Raw genomic sequence first — 21995 nt, 5'->3', positions numbered from 1 at the left:
TTGAACTTTGCTGGGTTCCTCCTTGGCAGCCAGTGCGATTGTTTCAGCAGGGCTAGAACTCAGGACCCGCTGCCTTGAGGGACATCTAAGAGCAGTTGGGCAGGGAAAGGTCTCCCTTGGGAGGTGGGGGACTCTCCTTCCTTGGAGGTTTCTGAGCAGAGATGGGACGGCCATCTGCCATGGATGCTTTAGCGGAGATTCCTGCATTGCTGGGGGTTGGACTAGATGACCCTGGGATCCCCTCCTATCTCTCCACTCCTGAATTCTAGGAGGCACTTCCTTGCCTCCTGCAAAGCCCTTTTCCCTGCAAGCTCTTCCTCTGGTTTCTGGCCAAGGGAGGGAGATGCTCAGAGTCCAGCCAATAGCCTCACCCCCAAAAGGATATCTGGGCATTGGCGTAGCCAGGGGGGCAGCTGCCCCCTTAATCCATAAAAATAATAGAAATCTGAGGTTCTGCCAAGCGAGAGAGGGCTGAGGTGGAGGGACTCGGCTTGGCAAGGGTTAAAGGGAAGTGAGCTGCCTTCCTAGAGAGGCCAGGAAACAAGAGGGGGCCAGGTCCTCCAGAGCCAAGGCCCCTCCCTCCCCAGTCCTTTCCTTGCTTTGGGGTCTCTCCTGCAAGGGCTGCCTCGCTGTCCCCTCCTGGGATCTGGTGAGTCTCCTCTCTCTCCCCCCAGAGGGTGCAGTGGGGAGACGGGGGGCGGGGTCGCAGGGCTGCAGCAGGGGAAGATGCCTGGGGGGCCTGATCCGGGAGGGGCCAGGTCTGTCACGCTCTCCTTCCTGGAGATCAGAGGATCCCAAACTCATGTGGCCCTCCGCCGCCACCCCCTTGTCAAAAAAAAAATCTCCCTTCTTTAAAAAAGGAGTCTCTGGGACTTTAACTCTGTGTGACATCGCTCAGCCTCATTGCACAACAGAGGAAACATGTCCAAATGATTTTCCAAAGCTGGACAAGGAGGTGGACTAGCTCCCCTCCCAAAGAAAACACCCCCCGTGGAGGAAGGAAGGAAGGAAAGAAAGGTAGGAGAGAAAGGCCAGGAATAAAGAGAGGGATCCCAGCCCCTAGTCTGGCTGCTGCATTGCAAACCAGTTTCCCAGTCGTCTCCAAGGGCAGCTCCCCACGGAGGCCACTGCAGCAATCCCCTCGCACCCAGAGCAGGGCATCCCAGGACCACATCCTCTCTGTCCCAAAGGGATTGTTGCTGGCAAAGCAGCCGGAAATGGGCGCTGCTACTTCCTGACAGTAAGAGCTGTTCGACAGTGGAATTTGCTGCCAAGGAGTGTGGTGGAGTCTCCTTCCTTGGAGGTCTTTAAGCAGAGGCTTGACAACCATATGTCAGGAGTGCTCTGATGGTGTTTCCTGCTTGGCAGGGGGTTGGACTCGATGGCCCTTGTGGTCTATTCCAACTCTATGATTCTATGATTCTACTCACCGAGCCTCCAGGGACCTTGGCATGAATGGCTGTGTGTGTCAAGCTATCTAACAGAATAATAATAGTAATAGTAATAATAATATTAAAATAAAAAATAACCCACCTAAATTTCAAAGGAGATGTCTTTGGCTTTTCCCACTTGGCTCTCAGGGGCTGGTCAGATACATTCCTCGCCCTCCGAGCAAAGAAAAAGGGACCCCACCCCAGGAGTCTGTCTGGAGAGTGACAGAGAGTCCAAGTACAAGAAAAGGAGACAGAAGCAGGGGAGTGGGGGTGGGGAGCAACTCCTGAGGACCCCCAGGTGAGGACCCCCACTAGAGCCAAGCATCCATGTTTCACAAGATACAAATGACTCGCTTCTCAGTCGGTTCTGACTTCATGCATTGACTGGAAACCAGCAGAAACCAGGTTGATTAATCTCCCAGAAATCCCTTCAGTTGCCTCCACATTTTACGTGGCTAGAAGGCTAGAGACTTATTTCTTCTCCTCTTCCTCCTCTTTCTTTTCAAAAAGATAGCTCACGGTCTCAGATGCGGTGCAGTCCAGCCCTGGTTCCCAGCAAGACTCATTCATGCTTCCTCAGGGAAACATTCCCCCTCCTCACACACACATTCTGTAACAGAACAATGTATTTGCCTTTTAGGATTTGCTACAGCTTCTCATTTAGAAGGGCAGAAATTGGCAGAAGACCAAAGGGTTCCTTCCAATCTTTCAGAGGCTTCCTGGGCGCACAAATGGATGAGCGAGACTCAGTTCTCCCCGAAGCAGGAAGAGGCCATGCCAGCCAAACTGGGAGCAGTGGGGGATTTTGGGAAAACCCAGTGCAGAAGATCCTGGGTGAGGAGGACACCCTCTGCTCAGAGGTGCAGAGCCAGCAGTTGAGGCAGTTCTGCTGCCAGGAGGCCAAAGGACCCCGAGAGGTTTGCAATCGACTCTACCACTTTTGCCACCAGTGGCTGAAGCCGGAAAGGCACACGAAAGCTGAGATGCTGGACCTGGTGATCTTGGAGCAGTTCCTGGCTGTCCTTCCTCTGGAGATGGAGAGTTGGGTGAGGGAATGCGGAGCGGAGACCAGTTCCCAGGCGGTGGCCCTGGCCGAAGGTTTCCTCCTGAGTCAGGCAGAGGAGAGAAAGCAGGTGAGAGAGACTTTCCTCTGGATATTCCCAAGGGGCGCCAAACAGGACAGAGAACATCCCATAATGATCTGCTGATGACCCATCCATTTTCTAGGAAAGCATCCATGGAATGAGATCTCACACCCTTCAAGTCTTTGTTATTCTCTTTCCTACATTTCTCACCATTCTCTGTTTTGAATCCTTGTTTCTTTTTCAGGAAAAGGATCTCTTTGCAGAAATGGACCTGGATTCCAGTGAGGCAGAGAGGCCTCCGTTGGACACCAGAGAGAGGCCACTGGGTAAGGAGGAAGGTAGTTTTTCTCCATTTGGTCTCATTCTGTTTGTTTTCCAACTCATCTCAGGGTTCTTTTCATCTTGTTTTGGGGGGAGACAGTTGGGAAGAAGGGTCCAGAGGAGGGGAGATGTATTTCTGCACAACAAACATATTAAATAGGCACAAACATTCAAATGCTCTCAGCAGGTAAGTCTTTCTCAAAAGCCCATCTGCAGTTAGAGATGCCCTGTTTCACCTGTGAGAGAAGCAGGTACTCCTGGCGTCCTGCTTACCTTTTTTCTCTTGCAGGTGGCAGAAGGATGGCGGCAAGACCTCCTGATCCACCTTATCATGGGAGCAGAAGGGAAGCAGCGGCTGTGGAACCAGATCAGGTCAGGGGAAGCTGCCGTGTGGGGACTGAGGCCGAGGGATGGAGCAATGTCATGAACTGGTTGGACACAGAGGAATGGTGGGAGGAAGCAGCTGGGGAACCAGGAAGGGAAGACAGCTGAGAGCCCAAGAGGTAGAGGTAGAAGAAGGACTGGCGGTCAGAGGGGGAAGAGGCAGAAGGTTGGGAAGAGGAGGTTTCAGAAGCTGAAGTGGTAATAAGGCTTAGTGAGCTGGGAGACTCTGTGGCAGAATGCAGTGCAGAATCAGAGGCAGAAGAGGAAGGAGGCGAGTGGGAGAGGAAGGTCGAGAGGCAGAGGTGAATAAAATAAGCATCCATAAATAAAATGTGCAGCAAAGCAATCCTGTTGAAACAACTTCCCTGCGTGAGTGCCTGAGGGCCCCGCTCCTGCTACTCACCACCTGGCCCAGGGCGGGGCCTGACAGGCCTCATAAGGACGGTTGCTGCTGCTGCTGCTCCTGCTGGCCAGGAGGACTCGGAGTGGCACAATGTTCTTTTAAAAATGTTTTTTAAAATTTTCTTTTTTCCCTTTTGATGGATGTTTGGTTGGGCTTGGGAATTATTTGATTTTGATGTGTTTGTAATTTTTACAGTTTTTTGTTTGTATTGTTTTATTGTGGGTTCTTTTTTTTTTAACCCGGACACGGGTTAGAGCTCAATGTTGAGCCTACCAAGTGGCGGTAGCGACGGCAAAGAAGACTTTCTTCTCCGCCTCTATTGCATCTGCAGAAAACAGCAGCAGGAGACTTTTTCAGGTGGTTCGCAATTTAGTGGAACCACCTGCTACATTGGGGCCCAGTATGGGCCACATGATCTCCTGCAATGATTTTGCAAAGTTTTTTGCAGATAAAGTCGCTCAGATTCAGGAAGAGGTAGACTCCACCGTGGGAGCAGGGCCGGGGCAGGAGAGTTCTTGTGTCCAGTCTAGTCAAGTTTCGTGGGATCAATTCCAATCTGTTACCTCCAAGGATGTGGACAGGCTGTTTGGACGAGTGAAGCCAACCACCTGTCTCCTTGATCCTTGCCCATCCTGGCTTATAAAATCTAGCCGGGAAGGGCTGAGCAATGGGCTTTGAGGGGTCGTGAATGCTTCTCTCTGTGAGGGAGCCTTCCCAGACCCGCTGAAAGAGGCGGTCATTAAACCGTTTATTAAAAAACCATCTTTAGATGCTGCTAATATGGCTAATATGGCCCAGTCTCAAATCTTCCATTCTTGGGCAAGGTGATTGAGCGAGTGGTTGCTGAAGAACTCCAGGCACGCCTGGAAGAAGCGGACCATTTGGATCCCTTCCAGTCGGGATTCAGGCCTCATCATGGGGACTGAAACTGCCTTGGTCACACTGGTTGATGATCTCCGGCGGGCTACAGACAAAGGTGTGAGCTGTTTCCTAGTTCTGCTGGATCTCTCAGCGGCGTTTGATACCATCGACCATAACATCCTTCTGGACCGTCTTGAGGGGCTGGGAGCTGGGGGCACTGTCATACAGTGGTTCCGCTCCTTCCTCCTGGGCCGTGTTAAGAAAGTGGGGGGGGGATGAGTGTTCAGACCCCTGGGCTCTCACTTGTGGGGTGCCTCAGGGTTCTGTCTTCTCCCCCATGCTTTTCAACATCTACATGCAGCCGCTGGGAGAGATCATCAGGGGCTTTGGGCTGGGTGTTCATCAGTATGCAGATGATACCCAACTCTACCTCTCTTTCAAATTGGAACCAGTGAAGGTACTAAAGGTCCTCTGTGAGTGTCTGGAGGCAGTTGGAGGCTGGATGGCGGCTAACAGATTGAGGTTGAATCATGACAAGACAGAAGTACTGTTTTGGGGGGACAGGAGGCGGGCAGGTGTGGGGGACTCCCTGGTCCTGAATGGGGTAACTGTGCCCCTGAAGGACCAGGTGCGCAGCCTGGGAGTCATTCTGAACTCGCAGCTGTCCATGGAGGCGCAGGTCAATTGTATGTCCAGGGCAGCTGTTTATCAGCTCCATCTGTTACGCAGGCTGAGACCCTACCTGCCCGCAGACTGTCTCACCAGAGTGGTGCATGCTCTGGTTATCTCCTGCTTGGACTACTGCAATGCGCTCTATGTGGGACTACCTTTGAAGGTGACCCGGAAACTACAACTAATCCAAAATGCGGCAGCTAGACTGATGACTGGGAGTGGCCACCGAGACCACATAACACTGGTCCTGAAAGACCTGCATTGGCTCCCAGTATGTTTCCGAGCACAATTCAAAGTGTTGGTGCTGACCTTTAAAGCCCTAAATGGCCTCGGTCCAGTATACCTGAAGGAGCGTCTCCACCTCCATCGTTCTGCCCAGACACTGAGGTCCAGCGCCAAGGGCCTTCTGGCGGTTCCCTGCAAGAAGCCAAGTTACAGGGAACCAGGCAGAGGACCTTCTTGGTAGTGGCGCCCTCCCTGGGGAATGCCCTCCCACCAGATGTCAAAGAGAAAATTAACCACCAAACTTTTTGAAGACATCTAAAGGCAGCCCTGTTTAGGGAAGCTTTTAATGTTGAATAGATTATTGTATTTTAGTGCCCAGACCAGGCGGGGTATAAATTATTATTATTATTATTATTATTATTATTATTATTATTATTATTAACAGAAAAGAAACAACAGAGCATTGTGTATCTTATTTCTGCTGTCTCTGAGGAGGACATTTCCCTTTTTCATTTAGGGTCCAGTGTGCTTTGAAGATGTCGCTGTTCGTTTCACGGACGAGGAGTGGGCGTTGCTGAATCCTGACCAGAGAGCTCTGCATAAGGATGTCATGGAGGAGAATCGTGGGATCGTGGCCTCTCTTGGTAAGGCTCCCTGTGGGATCGTCATATCTGCCTGGAAATTCAAAAAATACCTCTATGGGATCAACCTCATATATTTTTAAAGAGCTCAACAGCACGCCCTATAACACCTGGGAACCAAACACCCCCACAATAAAGAGTAAATTACAGTTTTTTCTTTGAATAATCTTCCTCAAATTATTCCTTTTTCTACCAGGATTGGGCTGGTCTGAACTTTCCAGGCCATCTAAAATGTCAGCTTCAATATTGTTAGGAAAGATAAGTAGCTTCAGGTTTTCTGTTTTTGTTTTTGCTCCTGTCAGTCTTCGGTTGACCAAAGAGACGACTGGCAGCGAAGCTCAGGTGCTGCCAGCCAGAGAAGAAGCAGGCCTAGGGAGAGGAGACTTAGCAGCGGAAGGCAGAGAGGAGGGGGAGATCAATTGTAATCTGAGCTCTGAAGAAAGGGGAGAAGAAAAAGAGAGACAGAGTGACAGACAGCTGTGTGAGAGCTACAGGAGTGAGTCAGACGCTGGAATGCAGGAAGCATTCTCTGCCAAATTTAAAGATACTGGAAGAGAAGGTGGGGGCTTCCGTGCTGGGGAAGGGGGAGGAGCTCAGTCTGGGCAACTCCATCTTGTGGGGAGGACGATGAGTAGAGGAGCTCCGTCCAAGTTTGTTGTTTTAGCAATAAATCTGAAATTATTAACAGCCAGAGTCGTCTCACGTATGTGGGAGAGACCAAGCCATAACAAGGAGTGACATTGGAGATGGAGGGGATGCCATGACTGGGCCAAACAAAATCCATCCCAGAGAAGAGCTAGGCTTATGGAATCTCAGGTAGCAGTAGCAGTGATGAGGATGAGGATGATACAGTAGTACCTCGGTTTACAAACTTAATTTTTTCCAGAACAGGTACCACTGTAGTAATAATAATAATTTTTTGTAATGGCTTGGCTCTCCCACAGAAGCGAGACACCGGCAGTAATTATCTCGGGTTTATTGCTCAAACACATAAATCACTCCGGAGCTCTTTCACTCCATGTCTGACTTCCAAGTTTGCAGTTGCCAAGTCTAAACTCCGCCCCTTCCTCTTCTTCCAAGAGGGGGAAAAACCCTTTCGCTTCCCCTCTTTCCCCTCCTCTCACTGACCTTTTCGCGCCTTCTAGTTTTTGGGCTAGCCATTCCTGGCCTCTCCCCTTCTGTCTCTGAGCTAAGATTGGTATTTTGTGGATCTTTGCTATCTGCTGCCTGCTCTCTGTTCTCTGAAGCTCTGCCACTCGGCTGCCCCCCCTCCCTCTCACATTACAGTTTCCTTATCTCTCTTTGCCTGCTTTCATACATTCCAGCCTCTGTCAGCTCCTAAACAAAGCTGACATTTTTATTTCTACCCTGCCCATCTGACTGGGTTGCCCCAGCCACTCTGGGTGGTTTCCAACACATATATAAACATGAAACAGAAATAATAATATTCTGATCCCATATAAAAAGAACATTAACTTAAAATGAACAACTTATACTGGTGGCCAAAATTGTGGAAACCTTTTGTGAAAAGTGTATTTCTGAGGTTTGATGGCTCATAACACCACTTTTGTGTGGAGTAATACCATGAAATTATATATCAATGGAAAGATAATTTAATGAAGAATGTAATGCAATGACTTTTATGAAGGAGTATTTATTGGAACAGCAGTCATAAAGAAAAAACGTGAAACCTTTGGTAACCATTGCTAAACTTTAGCTTTAATTACGGCCTTACAACGCCTTCCCATGAAGTAAACCAAATTTTTAGTTCTGCACCTGTAAGAATGTGAAACCAAGACTGAATTATTGCCTCTGTTAATTGGGCTTTATTGGTGGATTGCTTCTAACAAATAATTTTCTTTAGTTGGCTCCATAGATTTCTGATTGGGTTAATGTTTGGGCTATTCCCAGGCCCTTACAGCAGTGGAATAGGATTATCTTGAAAGCACCGTTTGCACACAGCAGCAACATGACATGGAGCTGAATTTTGTTGAAATAGAAAAATAAATAAATAAATAAATGCTTCAGTATCTCTGAAAGATCACCTGCGGAACACTTCAGTTTGGGCTAAAGTATTTCATTTATGTATTCTGGGGCATTTACATTCCCATTAATGACACAAATTCTGCCCAAACCTTTTGCTGCCATACAACCCCAGATCATCACACTATCTGGGTGTTTCACAGTCGGTGTAATGCAAGTAGGATGTAAATCTTCTCTGATTCTTCTCCTTGCGTATTTCATGCCATCACTACCAAGCAAGGAGATTTGGCTCTCATCCCTCCAAATAACACTGTCCCATTGTTCCACTGTCCACTTAACAAGGGTTTAGTCATGGCGTGGTGTAGTGGGTAAGAGCGGTAGACTCGTAATCTGGTGAACCGGGTTCGCGTCTCCACTCCTCCACATGCAGCTGCTGGGTGACCTTGGGCCAGTCACACTTCTTTGAAGTCTCTCAGCCCCACTCACCTCACAGAGTGTTTGTTGTGGGGGAGGAAGGGAAAGGAGATTGTTAGCCGCTTTGAGACTCCTGAAGGGGAGTGAAAGGCGGGATATCAAATCTAAACTCTCCTCCTCCTCCTCCTCCTCCTCCTGTCTTTTCAAGCTCTGCTTGAGAGATAGCAATGGCTTTTTCCTTAGAACTCTAACATTTAGACCAGTCCTTGCACTCAACTTCACATTACATTGCGCCATGTCATCTTGTATACACCCAGATAATATTCTTCTGTCATGTAGGGACAGTCGCTCCATTCTTCGATCGTCACTTGCCTTTGTGCACCTTTTCCTGCCTTTACCGGTCTGATTTTGTAGTCACTGAGTCTCCTTATACCTCTTCCAAAATATAGAAATGCCAGCTTTGGTTAAGTTTTCCCCAATCTTTCTTCTAATTTCTTCATAACTGTAGCCCTGTTCACTTAATAGTAGAATTTTGCATCGCTTTCTGGGTGACCAGTCAACTCTTTGTGCCATTTCTATAATTTTATTATGTTTTTCAACCTCACTAAATGAAAGAAGACAGAAAACCAACCAACTTGTTAGCAATCACATAACACACTGACAAAAGTCAACCTAAGCAAGTTGTGCTTCCTTTTTCTGGTTATTTGGCTATAATGTTTGATAGAATATGGATAATTAAACCAACTTTGTTGAATTGCATTCTTGATTAAATTATCTTTCCATTGATATATAATTTTATAATATTACTCCAAAAGAAGCAGAGTTTTGAGCCATCAAACCTCTGAAATACACTTTTCTCCAAAAGGCTTCCGCAATTTTGACAACTACTGTATATCAAACAAAGCAACATTCAACAACACATCAGAATCTCATAATAAATATGTTGGTTAATGACAAACAACACAGGTAATGAACACACACCCAACTCCCTTCAGTTCTTTTCCATTTGTTCATGAGTGTCTAACCCCTTTTTGTCTCCATTGCAGATTGTAATGAATCGGAAATCGAGAACAAAGGTGACCAAGATAAAATCCCCAGAGAGGAGAAGCCACGTAAAAATTTAGAGTGTGGAGAAAGCTGCAGTCAGAGCTCCCATTCCACTTCCCATCCACAAAATCTCATTGGAAAGAAACCATATCAGTGTGTGGAATGTGGAAAGAGCTTCAGTACGAAGGACAGTCTTACTTCCCATAAAAGAATTCATACAGGGGAGAAACCCTATCAGTGTGTGGAATGTGGAAAGAGCTTCAGTCACAGCTTCAGTCTCACTTCCCATAAGCGAATTCATACAGGGGAGAAACCCTATCAGTGTGTGGAATGTGGAAAGAGCTTCAGGAGGAAGGACATTCTCACATTTCATCAAAGAATTCATACAGGGGAGAAACCCTATCAGTGTGTAGAATGTGGAAAGAGCTTCAGTCACAGCTTCAGTCTCACTTCCCATAAGCGAATTCATACAGGGGAGAAACCCTATCAGTGTGTGGAATGTGGAAAGAGCTTCAGGAAGAGCTGCGATCTCACTTGCCATCAAAGAATTCATACAGGGGAGAAACCCTATCAGTGCATGGAATGTGGAAAGAGCTTTAGTCACAGCCAGAGTCTCACTTTCCATCACAGAGTTCATACAGGGGAGAAACCCTATGAATGTGTGGAATGTGGAAAGAGCTTCAGGAAGAGCTCCCATCTCACTTGCCATCAAAGAATTCATACAGGGAAGAAACCCTATCAGTGTGTGGAATGTGGAAAGAGCTTCAGGAAGAGCTCCTATCTCACTTCCCATCAAAGAGTTCATACAGGGGGGAAACCCTATCAGTGTGTGGAATGTGGAAAGAGCTTCAGGAAGAAGGACCAACTCACTTGCCATCAAAGAATTCATACAGGGGAGAAACCCTATCAGTGTGTGGAATGTGGAAAGAGCTTCAGGAAGAAGGACCAACTCACTTGCCATCAAAGAATTCATACAGGGGAGAAACCCTATCAGTGTCTGGAATGTGGAAAGAGCTTCAGTCAGAGCTCCCATCTCATTTGCCATCAAATAATACATACAGGGGAGAAACGCTATGTGTAGAATGTGGAAAGAGCTTCAGTCAAAGCTCGAAACTCACTTCCCATAAAAGAATCCATACAAAGGTCGGGAAAACCAGTATACATCTTTAGTAGCCAAGAAATCCGCACCTTTATTACCTGGCCTTTGGCTGATTGACATCTAATGCCTTTTTAACATGTGGTGTTTTGTGTTTGTATGTTGTAACCATCCTGAGACCCGTAGGTATAGGAATAGGCGCCAATGCTTAAAGACCTAGGCGTCTCCCCCCCCATAAAATATTTAAGGAGGCCTGTGGGGTTTGCCCTCCTAGGTGTATGACATCATACTGGGTCATAAAGAAAGGGTTAACTAAGTGTAAAATGATTAACCAATAGGAACCCAAGGGAGGAGTTAGAGTTGTTAAGAAGTGAGTCTGGAGTTAGAGAAGGGAGAGGGAGGATAAGTCTGTGGGTTGAGCTAGTTTGATGCGAGAGAGTGAGAGAATCTGTTAAGAGGAGTCAGTTAAACAGCTGGGATAATCAGTTAGAAGGTATTAGGAAGGTATAGGCCGGTAAAGAAACTAAGGTTAAGAAACTGACAAGAATAAACTTGTTCAAATAAACTTGAACACCACAGTGGAAAAAAGAGTAATCTGGGACGCAAGTAAAGCCGTTATGAGAGGGTTTCTGATACAACAGAATACGATAAAGAAAAGACTTTGGAATGAAAAGAAGGATAAGATCTTAGAGAAGATAAAAGATGGTGAGAAAAAATTGAGATCAAAACCCAAATCACAGGAGGTTCTGAGGGAAATTAAATTCCACCAAGCACAATACGCTAAATTGATAAATCAAGAAGTTGAGTGGAAAATCAAACTAATGAAACAAAGATCATTTGAATCAGCAAATAAGTGTGGGAAACTGCTAGCATGGCAGTTGAAAAAGAGACAAAAACTGAATACGGTTACAAATTTAGAGATTGAAGGGAAAAATATTTAGAAACCCGAGGAAATTAGAAAATGCTTCCAAAGATACTTTAAACAACTTTACACGCAAGGGCCGCAGAAAGAGACTGAGATAGACCAATTTTTAAAAACTAATGGATTACCAAAATTATCCCAGGAAAAGAGAACAATCCTGAATTATAAGATAACACAACAAGAAATTGAGGGTGCTATTCAGAACATGCAACTAGGTAAATCTCCAGGGCCTGATGGACTTACCTCCAAGTACTACAAGACACTGAAAGATTTTTTGATACAACCACTAATGGAGGTTTGCAACCAGATTATGGAGGGGAAGAAGGCACCGGAATCGTGGAAAGAAGCTTTCATCACATTGATACCTAAATTGGAAACTGAAAAGACACAACTTAAGAACTACCGTCCCATCTCTCTCCTAAATGTGGATTACAAAATTTTTGCGGACATTTTGGCAAGTAGACTCAAAAAAGTATTAAATGAAGTAATTCATAAGGACCAGGCCGGCTTTGTCCCAGGTAGGCATTTGTTTGCCAACACTAGAAACATTATTGACATTTTGGAACTTTTACAAACAAACATGAATACAAGAGCAGTGTTGATTTTTATTGACGCTGAGAAAGCCTTTGACAATATTTCTTGGATGTTTATGAAAAAAAATCTGGAAGGGATGGGAGTGGGACGGGGGTTTGAAAATGGAATGTTGTTGTTGTTGTTTAGTCGTTTAGTCGTGTCCGACTCTTCGTGACCCCATGGACCAGAACACGCCAGGCACCCCTGTCCTCCACTACCTCCCGCAGTTTGGTCAAACCCATGCTGGTAACCTCGAAAGCACTATCCAACCATCTTGTCCTCTGTCGCCCCCTTCTCCTTGTGCCCTCCATCTTTCCCAGCATCAGTGTCTTCTCCAGGGAGTCTTCTCTTCTCATGAGGTGGCCAAAGTACTGGAGCCTCAGCTTCACGATCAGTCCTTCCAGTGAGCACTCAGGGCTGATTTCCTTAAGAATGGATGCGTTTGATCTTCTTGCAGTCCATGGGACTCTCAAGAGTCTTCTCCAGCACCATAATTCAAAAGCATCAATTCTTCGGCGATCAGCCTTCTTTATGGTCCAGCTCTCACTTCCATACATCACTACTGGGAAAACCATGGCTTTAACTATACGGACCTTTGTTGGCAAGGTGACATCTCTACTTCTCAAGATGCTGTCTAGGCCTGTCATTGCCCTTCTCCCAAGAAGCAGGCGTCTTTTAATTTCGTGGCTGCTGTCACCATCTGCAGTGATCATGGAGCCCAAGAAAGTAAAATCTCTCACTACCTCCATTTCTTCCCCTTCTATTTGCCAGGAGGTGATGGGACCAGTGGCCATGATCTTCGTTTTTTTGATGTTGAGCTTCAGACCATATTTTGCGCTCTCCTCTTTCACCCTCATTAAAAGGTTCTTTAATTCCTCCTCACTTTCTGCCATCAAGGTTGTGTCATCTGCATATCTGAGGTTGTTGATATTTCTTCCAGCAATCTTAATTCCAGCTTGGGATGCATCCAGCCCAGCCTTTCGCATTATGTATTCTGCATATAAATTAAATAAGCAGGGAGACAAAATACAGCCTTGTCGTACTCCTTTCCCAATTTTGAACCAATCAGTTGTTCCATATCCAGTTCTAACTGTAGCTTCTTGTCCCACATAGAGATTTCTCAGGAGACAGATGAGGTGATCAGGCACTCCCATTTCTTTAAGAACTTGCCATAGTTTGCTGTGGTCGACACAGTCAAAGGCTTTTGCATAGTCAATGAAGCAGAAGTAGATGTCTTTCTGGAACTCTCTAGCTTTCTCCATAATCCAGCGCATGTTTGCAATTTGGTCTCTGGTTCCTCTGCCTCTTCTAAATCCAGCTTGCACTTCTGGGAGTTCTCGATCCACATACTGCTTGTGAAATGTCCCACAAGAGGGGACAAGACACTGGATAAAGTTTATTCGAATGTAAATCACGGCTATAGGGCTTTACAGCTGCCACACTTGGGCCAGTCCGACCATATGTCTCTGTTCCTGGTACCAGCATATATCCCACTCAGGAAACGGGCTCCCACAATATTAAAATCTGTTAAAATCTGGCCTGAAGGTGCTATTCACCAGCTGCAGGACTGTTTTGAGAGAACCAATTGGGATATTTTCGATCGTTCAGACCTGGAGGAGCACACGGCGGCAGTTCTGTGCTATATCAATCACTGCACAGACACTGTCACAGTAAATAAATCCATCCGGTTTTACCCCAATCAGAAACCCTGGATGAATAGAGAGGTCCAGTGCCTGTTGCGGGAAAGGAACAGGGCTTTCAGGTCAGGCGAGGTGCAGCTTTACAGTGTAGCAAGAGCAAACTTGAAGAGGGGTATTCGACGGGCAAAATTGGATTATAGGCTGAGGATTGAGGATAATTTAAGGAGCAACAACACAAGACAGATGTGGCAGGGGATTCAGCATATTACCAACTACAAACCTAACCTTGGTGCTGTCGACGGTGACCCTTTGCTGGCGGAGGAGCTTAACCTCTTCTTTGCTCGCTTCGAGAAGGAGCCACCTGAGACGCCGGTATTACAGCCACCAGCCCATAGGGGCCCCTCATTCACGGTAGAGGAACATGAGGTGAGACAGGTATTGAGGATGGCGAATCCGAGGAAGGCGGCTGGACCTGATGGCATCACTGGAAAGGTGTTGAAGGGCTGTGCGGATCAGCTGGCGAGGGTCTTTACTAAGATCTTCAATAAGTCCTTACACCAGTCTATTGTCCCACCCTGCCTGAAGTCGTCAACTATTGTCCCTCTGCCTAAAAAATCCACAATCAGTAGTTTGAATGACTACAGACCAGTTGCACTGACTCCAATCATCATGAAGTGTTTTGAGAAACTGGTGCGCCGTCACATTATTTCCTGTCTTCCATCAACTTTTGACAACTACCAGTTTGCATACAGGGCAAATAGATCCACAGAAGACGCTATCACCACCACTCTCCATGCTGCTCTGTCCCATCTGGAGCAGCCGGGGAGTTATGTGAGGCTGCTGTTTGTGGATTTTAGCTCTGCTTTTAACACTATCCTCCCCCATAGACTGGTGTCCAAGCTAGAGGCGATTGGACTCTCCAACTCCACCTGTCTCTGGGTTTTGGATTTTTTGTCAGAACGTTCTCAGAGGGTTAGAGTAGGGTCACATATGTCCACAGCCCTTAGCCTTAACACCGGCTCACCACAGGGTTGTGTGTTGAGTCCCCTGCTCTATGCTCTCTATACGTATGACTGTACAGCCATCTATTCCAGCAACAAAATCATCAAGTTTGCTGATGACACTACGGTGGTAGGGCTCATTTCAGGAGGGGATGAGTCCGCCTATCGGGACGAGGTGGAGCGGCTCTGTGTTTGGTGTGGAGAGAACAATCTGGCTCTTAATACGGCTAAGACCAAGGAATTGGTGGTGGATTACAGGGGAAAAAAGGCGGACATTCAGCCCTTGTATATCAACGGGGAACGGGTGGAGAGGGTGGCGGAATTCAGGTTTTTGGGAGTAACTATCGATCAGGGCATGACTTGGAGCGCAAATACCACTGCTCTGGTGAAGAAGGCCCAGCAGAGAATTTATTTCCTCAGACTTTTAAAGAAGAACAATCTGAGTGAGAGACTGCTGGTGTCCTTCTACCGAGGCTCCATAGAGAGCATTCTTACATACTGTATTTGTGCTTGGTTCTCCAGTTGTACAGCTAGGGAGAGGAAGGTGCTCCAGAAGGTCATAACCACAGCCCAAAGGATTATTGGTCATCCTCTCCCATCTTTGGAAGAACTGTATGGTTCCCGTTGTCTTAGGAAAGCAAATAACATCCTGCAGGATTCATCTCACCCGGGACACAGTCTGTTTGCACTACTGCCTTCTGGCAGGAGATATAGAAACATCAAGTCAAAGACAAATAGACTGAAAAACAGTTTCTATCCAAGAGCTGTGGCCTTTTTGAATGCTGTAACTCGATAGTGTGACCTGGGAGTTTGATGGGTGTTGGTGTGGGTGTGGCTGGAATGTGGTTTGTTTGGTTGTTGTTGTTGTTTTGCTTTTGTTGTTTTTAAGGGATGGCATCCAATTTCGTTGCACTTGTGCAATGTTGCACTTGTGTAATGACAATAAAGAATCTATTCTATTCTATTCTATTCTATTCTATTCTATGAAGCAGAAGTAGATGTCTTTCTGGAACTCTCTAGCTTTCTCCATAATCCAGCGCATGTTTGCAATTTGGTCTCTGGTTCCTCTGCCTCTTCTAAATCCAGCTTGCACTTCTGGGAGTTCTCGATCCACATACTGCTTGAGCCTTCCTTGTAGAATTTTAAGCATAACCTTGCTAGCGTGTGAAATGAGTGCAATTGTGCGGTAGTTGGAGCATTCTTTGGCACTGCCCTTCTTTGGGATTGGGATGTAGACTGATCTTTTCCAATCTTCTGGCCACTGCTGAGTTTTCCAAATTTGCTGGCATATTGAGTGTAGCACCTTAACAGCATCATCTTTTAAAATTTTAAATAGTTCAGCTGGAATACCATCACTTCCACTGGCCTTGTTATTTGCAGTGCTTTCTAAGGCCCATTTGACTTCACTTTCCAGGATGTCTGGCTCAAGGTCAGCAACCACATTACCTGGGGTATACGAGACATCAATTTCTTTCTGGTATAGTTCCTCTGTGTATTCTTGCCACCTCTTCTTGATGTCTTCTGCTTCTGTTAGGTCCTTACCACTTTTGCCCTTTATTATGGTAATCTTTGTACGAAATGTTCCTTTCATATCTCCTGAAAATGGAATAGAGGCAATCTATTCTGAGCAAAAAGCTAAACTGATAGTTAACAATGTGGTGACAGAAGAGTTCAAAATTGAAAAGGGAACACGACAAGGTTGCCCTATATCCCCTCTATTATTTATTTCAGTCTTGGAGGTACTTTTGAACATGATTAGGGAGGACCGGTTGGTGCAAGGAATACAGGTTGGAGCGAAACAATACAAATTAAAAGCGTTTGCAAACGATCTGGTTTTAACATTACAGGAGCCAGAATCTAGTACAAAAAGAGTCTTAGAACTGATTAATGAGTTTGGTCGGGTGGCGGGATTTAAATTGAACAAGCAAAAAATGAAGGTTTTGGGGGGGAAATTGACACCTTTGGAATCAGAAAGGTTTCAGAAAGAGACAGAGTTAAATGTGGTTAAAAAAAGTGAAATACTTAGGGGTTAATTTGACTGCTAAAAACTTGAACTTATTCAAGGATAATTATGAAAAATGTTGGTCAGAGATCAAAAGGGATCTAGAAATTTGGTCAAGATTGAAACTTTCCTTGTTGGGTCGAATTGCTGCTATAAAGATGAATGTATTGCCAAAGATGTTGTTTTTGTTTCAAACCCTTCAGATTGTGGACAGAGTGGAATGTTTTGGAAAGTGGCAGAAAGATATCTCTAAATTTGTCTGGCAGGGCAAAAAGCCCCGAATAAAATTTAAAATATTAACTGATGCAAAAGAAAGAGGGGGGTTTGCCCTGCCGGACTTAAGGTTATATTATGAAGCTGCGGCTTTCTGCTGGATGAAAGATTGGTTACTTGTGGAGAACACTGATGTCCTAGATCTCGAAAGGTTTAATAATGCTTTTGGGTGGCATGCATATCTGTGGTACGACAAGGCAAAGGTTCATAAAGGGTTTAAAAACCATATTGTCAGAAAAGCAATATTTATTGTCTGGACAAAATACAAAGACTTATTGGAAAATAAAACTCCGAGATGGTTATCACCAATGGAGGCCAAGGCCCGGAAAAGACCCAATATGGAGGCCAGTTGGCCGAAATATTGGGAAATAATAGAAAAAACTGGAGAAAATTGGAGGTTGCAGAGCTTGGAGAAATTAAAGAGTAAGGTACGAGATTGGTTACATTACGCTCAAATTAAAGAGGTTTTTAATTTGGACAAAAAGATAGGATTCCAGGTGGAAAAATCGAAATTAGAGACAGAACTGTTAGAACCAAAGACTAAGGTACTTTCGAGAATGTATAACTTGCTGCTTAAATGGAATACTCAGGACGAGACAGTTAAATCAGCCATGATAAAATGGGCTCAGGATATTGGGCATAACATCATGTTTGAGGACTGGGAAAGGTTATGGACCACTGGAATAAAATTCACAGCATGTAATGCCTTGAAGGAGAATATTATGAAAATGATATATAGGTGGTACATGACCCCAGTCAAGCTAGCAAAAATATATCACCTGTCTGATAATAAATGTTGGAAATGTAAGGAGGCTGAAGGAACGTTTTTCCATCTCTGGTGGACCTGTCCAAAAGTGAAGGCCTTTTGGGAAATGATCTATAATGAGTTTTAAAAGGTATTTAAATATACCTTTATGAAGAAACCGGAGGCCTTCCTCTTGGGCATCGTCGGCCAGAAAGTGTTGAAAAAAGACAGAACCTTCTTCATGTATGTGACTACAGCAGCAAGGATTCTTATTGCGAAGTATTGGAAGACACAAGATTTACCCACACTGGAAGAATGGCAGATGCAATTGATGGACTACATAGAATTGGCGGAAATGACTGGCAGAATCCGAGATTTGGGAGAAGAAACAATGGAAGAGGACTGGAAAAAGTTTAAAGACTATCTACAAAAACAGTTTAAGTTGTATGAATCTTAAGAAATTGCGTGATTTAGGAAAATATGGTTCCAGCAAATTTATGGTAAATTCAGGTTACAATTAATGGATAATAACCATTTTAGGCTAAGAAACTTAACATTTGAGAAGTACAAATTAAGATACGACACAAGGTAATAATTTGCTAATAATTTTTATTGTTAAGAATGCAGGGTAAGGGAGATGTGAGGAAGTCCTATAAGTTATATAAAAAAGTTATGAAAAGTTTTTCTTTTTCTATTACTTTTTTCTTTCTATATGTACAATGTTGATGTAGTTGTGTGTTTTATATGTGCTTTATGTTTGAAAACCTAATAAAACATTTATAAAGAAAAAAGAAAAAAGAAACTGACAAGAAAAATTATCTGAAACCATAAACTTGTTACTGCTTATTAGATAAACTTGTTTATTTGGTTTAATGTTAACAACTGTCTGGACTCAGTGTGTACCCGAGAGAAATGGGTTGGTGGCAGCGGGGAAGCGATCACAGTGGTGGCACAGGGATCAATAGACCGTCAAACGTCTGGGGACCCTGTGTGGTCGCCAAAAGGCCACCCCCAGGTTATTTTGTTCTTTCCCCAAACGCAACCTTTTATTCTTCTGCAACTTGCCATACAATTTCTCTTTCAATTTGCCCTCTTAAAAAATAAAAAAAAATAAACGCACAAAGGTCACGAAGAAAACAAAATGCAAGAAAATACAAATGTGGACAGGTCCCATCTTTGCGGGCCAAACACAAAAGTTGCTTTAAAGTAGGCTTTCCCAAACTTGGGTCCCCAGCAGCTCCCGGACTACAGCTCCCATCATCCCTCCCTATTGGTCCTGCTAGCTAGGGATGATGGGAGTTGTACTCCAAAACCAGCTGGAGACCCAAGTTTGCTTTAAAGGGAAAGTAGGCTGGCCCTTTGACACCCTCTGCTGGCCAAAAGCACTGCCCCAGAATCTGAACCACCCCCAGTACTGCTAATTGGAATTAACAGAGCGCAAAACAGAAGTTTGATCGGCACTTCAACCTCTAGGGAGCTTCTAGGCGCTTTCTGCACCACCTAGAGTACCCACAGAATTGTGGCGTCTACTGGCAACACACAGAGGAGAACAAATGAAAGACAAACACAAGAGGCAGGAAAAAACCTGGAAAGGGCCATACCAAATGGAGTGAAGAGTGTGAAGAGGTCACTTTCCCCACTGCTGAACAATGCCACAGGTAGAGGAGATGGAATGCTAGAAGTGTCTCTGGGGCAAGGGGAGCTGCTGGGAAAGTGAACTAAAGCAGTGTTTCCCAAACTTTTTTGGGCAACGGCACACCTGTTTACTGAAAAAAAATCTCGCGGCACACCACCATTAAAGCCCCGCCCCGTGACGTCAGCGCGCAGCGTCACGCCGGGAGGGACGCACGAAAGCTATCCTATGTAAATACGGATTTAGCCTCGGTTTGCTCTGGCTTTGAAGCTAAAGGTTAAAGGGGGGGGGGGCAGAGAGACGTGTAGACCCGTTTGCTTAGAAGTAGGTCCCCAGTGTTTCCCCATGGGGTCCCAAGGAAGAGCGGCGCCACCCGATTGGATTTCCTAAACTCCCGCCCTGAGCGCTGGAGTTCCGCGTAACCCAAATTAAACCCGGTTGCTTACACTCTGTCCAGGAGGACGCACAATCCCCGCTTGACGGATGGGTCTGTTCCAAGGCTGGCTCCGCTGGCAAAGCCGGCTTGCTGGACGCCTCTTGGCAGGGAGAGAAGCGGACGGACGAGTTTTAAGAGGCTCTCCGTCGCTCCAGAAGAAGGCAGGGCGAAGATTTCAAGGGGCATCGCTCCGGCTGCTCCCTCTCCCGGCGCGCAGGAGCGATGCCTCTCTCTGGCTCTCCCTCCGCGCAGGCTGAGGGAGGGAGGGAGGGGCGCGTGTGACCCGTCTCTGCTGGGAGACCAAACCCAGCGAGGCAGAGTCGCGCGGAGGCGCCCAGGCAGCGCTGCCGGCTGCGAGGAGGAGCGCCAGGCAGCAGCAGGAGGCGCGGCCTCTCCTCGCCGCCGCCGCCCCGCCTCTCGCCGCCGACTCGCCCGCCTCCCTCCAGGCATCTCGCGGCACACCCGCCGATGTCTCACGGCACACTCCTGTGCCGCGGAACACCGGTTGGGAAACACTGAACTAAAGGCTCAAAGTATTACTGTTTTAAAAGGCAGCTGCCTGGCAGCTCTGCATCACCTGGAGCAATAGATCTTGTTCTGGCTCCAGCAAAAGTCAGGCTGTCAGCTCCTCACAACTGAAAGTCCCGGCAGCGGAGAGCAGGTCTTTGGGATCCTCTCCCTCATAGCTGTCAACTTTTCCCTTTTCTTGCGAGGAATCCTATTCAGAATAAGGGAATTTCCCTTCAAAAAAGGGAAACGTTGACAACTATGCTCTCCCTACTCGTTTCCTCAAATACTCACCATTGCTGGATGACGAAAGCCTGTGGCCCATCTTCAAGAAGAGAAAAACAAGTAATAAATGAAATAAGAAGCGAAATAAGAAACTGAGAAAATAAGAATCCACTGATTGCCTCGCCTTGTCCTCCGTCAACTGGCACCAACTGCTCTCTCCTCCACTCGCCTCACTGCTAACCCAAAATGGCCGCCTGCAAGTCTGTGGTCCTTGTCACCATGGCAACCCCCCTCACCTGGACCTGGGCCCACCTGGCTCCACCTATTGGGAGATGATCTATAATGAAATGAAAAAAAGGTTTTAAGATAACCTTTGTTAAAAGACCAGAAGCGTTTTTATTAGGTATTTTAGGGCAGGATTTACCAAAAATTAAGAATAATCCATTCATGTATGTGACAACAGCGGCCAGAATTTTACTAGCTCAAAGATGGAAAGGCGATGAAATACCAGAGAAAGAACACTGGCAAGAAAATTGATGGAATAGGCTGAAATGGCGAAGCTAACTGAGAGACTTAAAGATAAGGACAATAATGACTTTTTAAAAGATTGCGAATCTTTTACGATGTATATACAGAAACAATGCATAGAAATGAACTCACTGGCAGGATTTGAGTAATGGAAAAATACAAACAGAAAATGCAATTATGAGGTAAAAATGAGAAGGAAGAGACAAATGTTATAACCTTCATTTTAATATATAAGGAATACAAATTTATTAGCAAAAGAAACAGAGGTGTTATAAACTAGGAAGGGAAGTTGAGGGAAGTCGCATGGGGGCGGGGTGTTAATTGAAATTGTAAAATGAAATTTGAATGTTTGATTATGTTAAAATTTCTTTAATTAAGTTATATTTTTTTTTAAAAAAGGAAAGAAAAGCAATGACTCCTCTTACTTAAGGGCCCCACATACCTCATGGGACACCAGAGCAGATTCCTTTGTTGCTTTTTTGAGTCAACCAGCAATGGGGGTTGCATTTCCTTATTTCCAGGAGGGCTGTTGCTAAAGCACATGACATGCTCTTCACACTTAGCTATCTATTAGGAACACAGGCACAAATTATTGTGTGTGTGTTTGTATTTGCAAACTACCCCAATCTCTGAGGGGTGAGATTCCAGGGCTCCCAGGCGCTTTCCCATCTTCGGTTTCCTTGGAACGAAAGTCAGCGGAGACTGTGGAGTCTTTATGATATCTAGCTTTATTTACTCACATACACAACCGGAGTGTAGGACGGAGGGGCTCACAGCATCAACACCCGAACAGATCTTGCTTCTCTATTAGTCGCAGCTTTGGCTCCGGCACAGAGCAAGCTGGTTTCAGGGTTTCCCACAACTCTCTCTGGGTCTTGCTTTCCTACCTAGCAGCCAGGTAGATGGGAGGGGGGAGGACAGGCCTCCCCCATTAGCTGCAGCTCT

General features: G+C 45.7%; 1 protein-coding gene and 1 long non-coding RNA gene across 2 annotated transcripts in view; one reads left to right on the top strand and one right to left on the bottom strand.

Moving 5' to 3' along the window:
• The window catches only part of LOC114595251 (uncharacterized), a 43375-nt gene that overhangs the window by 4643 nt on the left and 16737 nt on the right, over positions 1-21995 (bottom strand). The gene's annotated exons all lie outside the window — the stretch shown is intronic.
• Positions 526-16646, top strand: LOC144327642 (uncharacterized). Its single transcript, XM_077928068.1, is given in 7 exon segments — positions 526-649; positions 2074-2566; positions 2763-2844; positions 3129-3211; positions 5902-6028; positions 9469-10536; positions 10539-16646. Coding segments are annotated over 6 exon segments (1863 nt in total). The 5' UTR covers positions 526-649; positions 2074-2164; the 3' UTR covers positions 10640-16646.

This window comes from Podarcis muralis, chromosome 4 (assembly GCF_964188315.1).
Source record: "Podarcis muralis chromosome 4, rPodMur119.hap1.1, whole genome shotgun sequence".
NCBI classification, from domain to species: domain Eukaryota; kingdom Metazoa; phylum Chordata; class Lepidosauria; order Squamata; family Lacertidae; genus Podarcis; species Podarcis muralis.
This window is presented reverse-complemented; position numbering and strand designations above follow the sequence as displayed.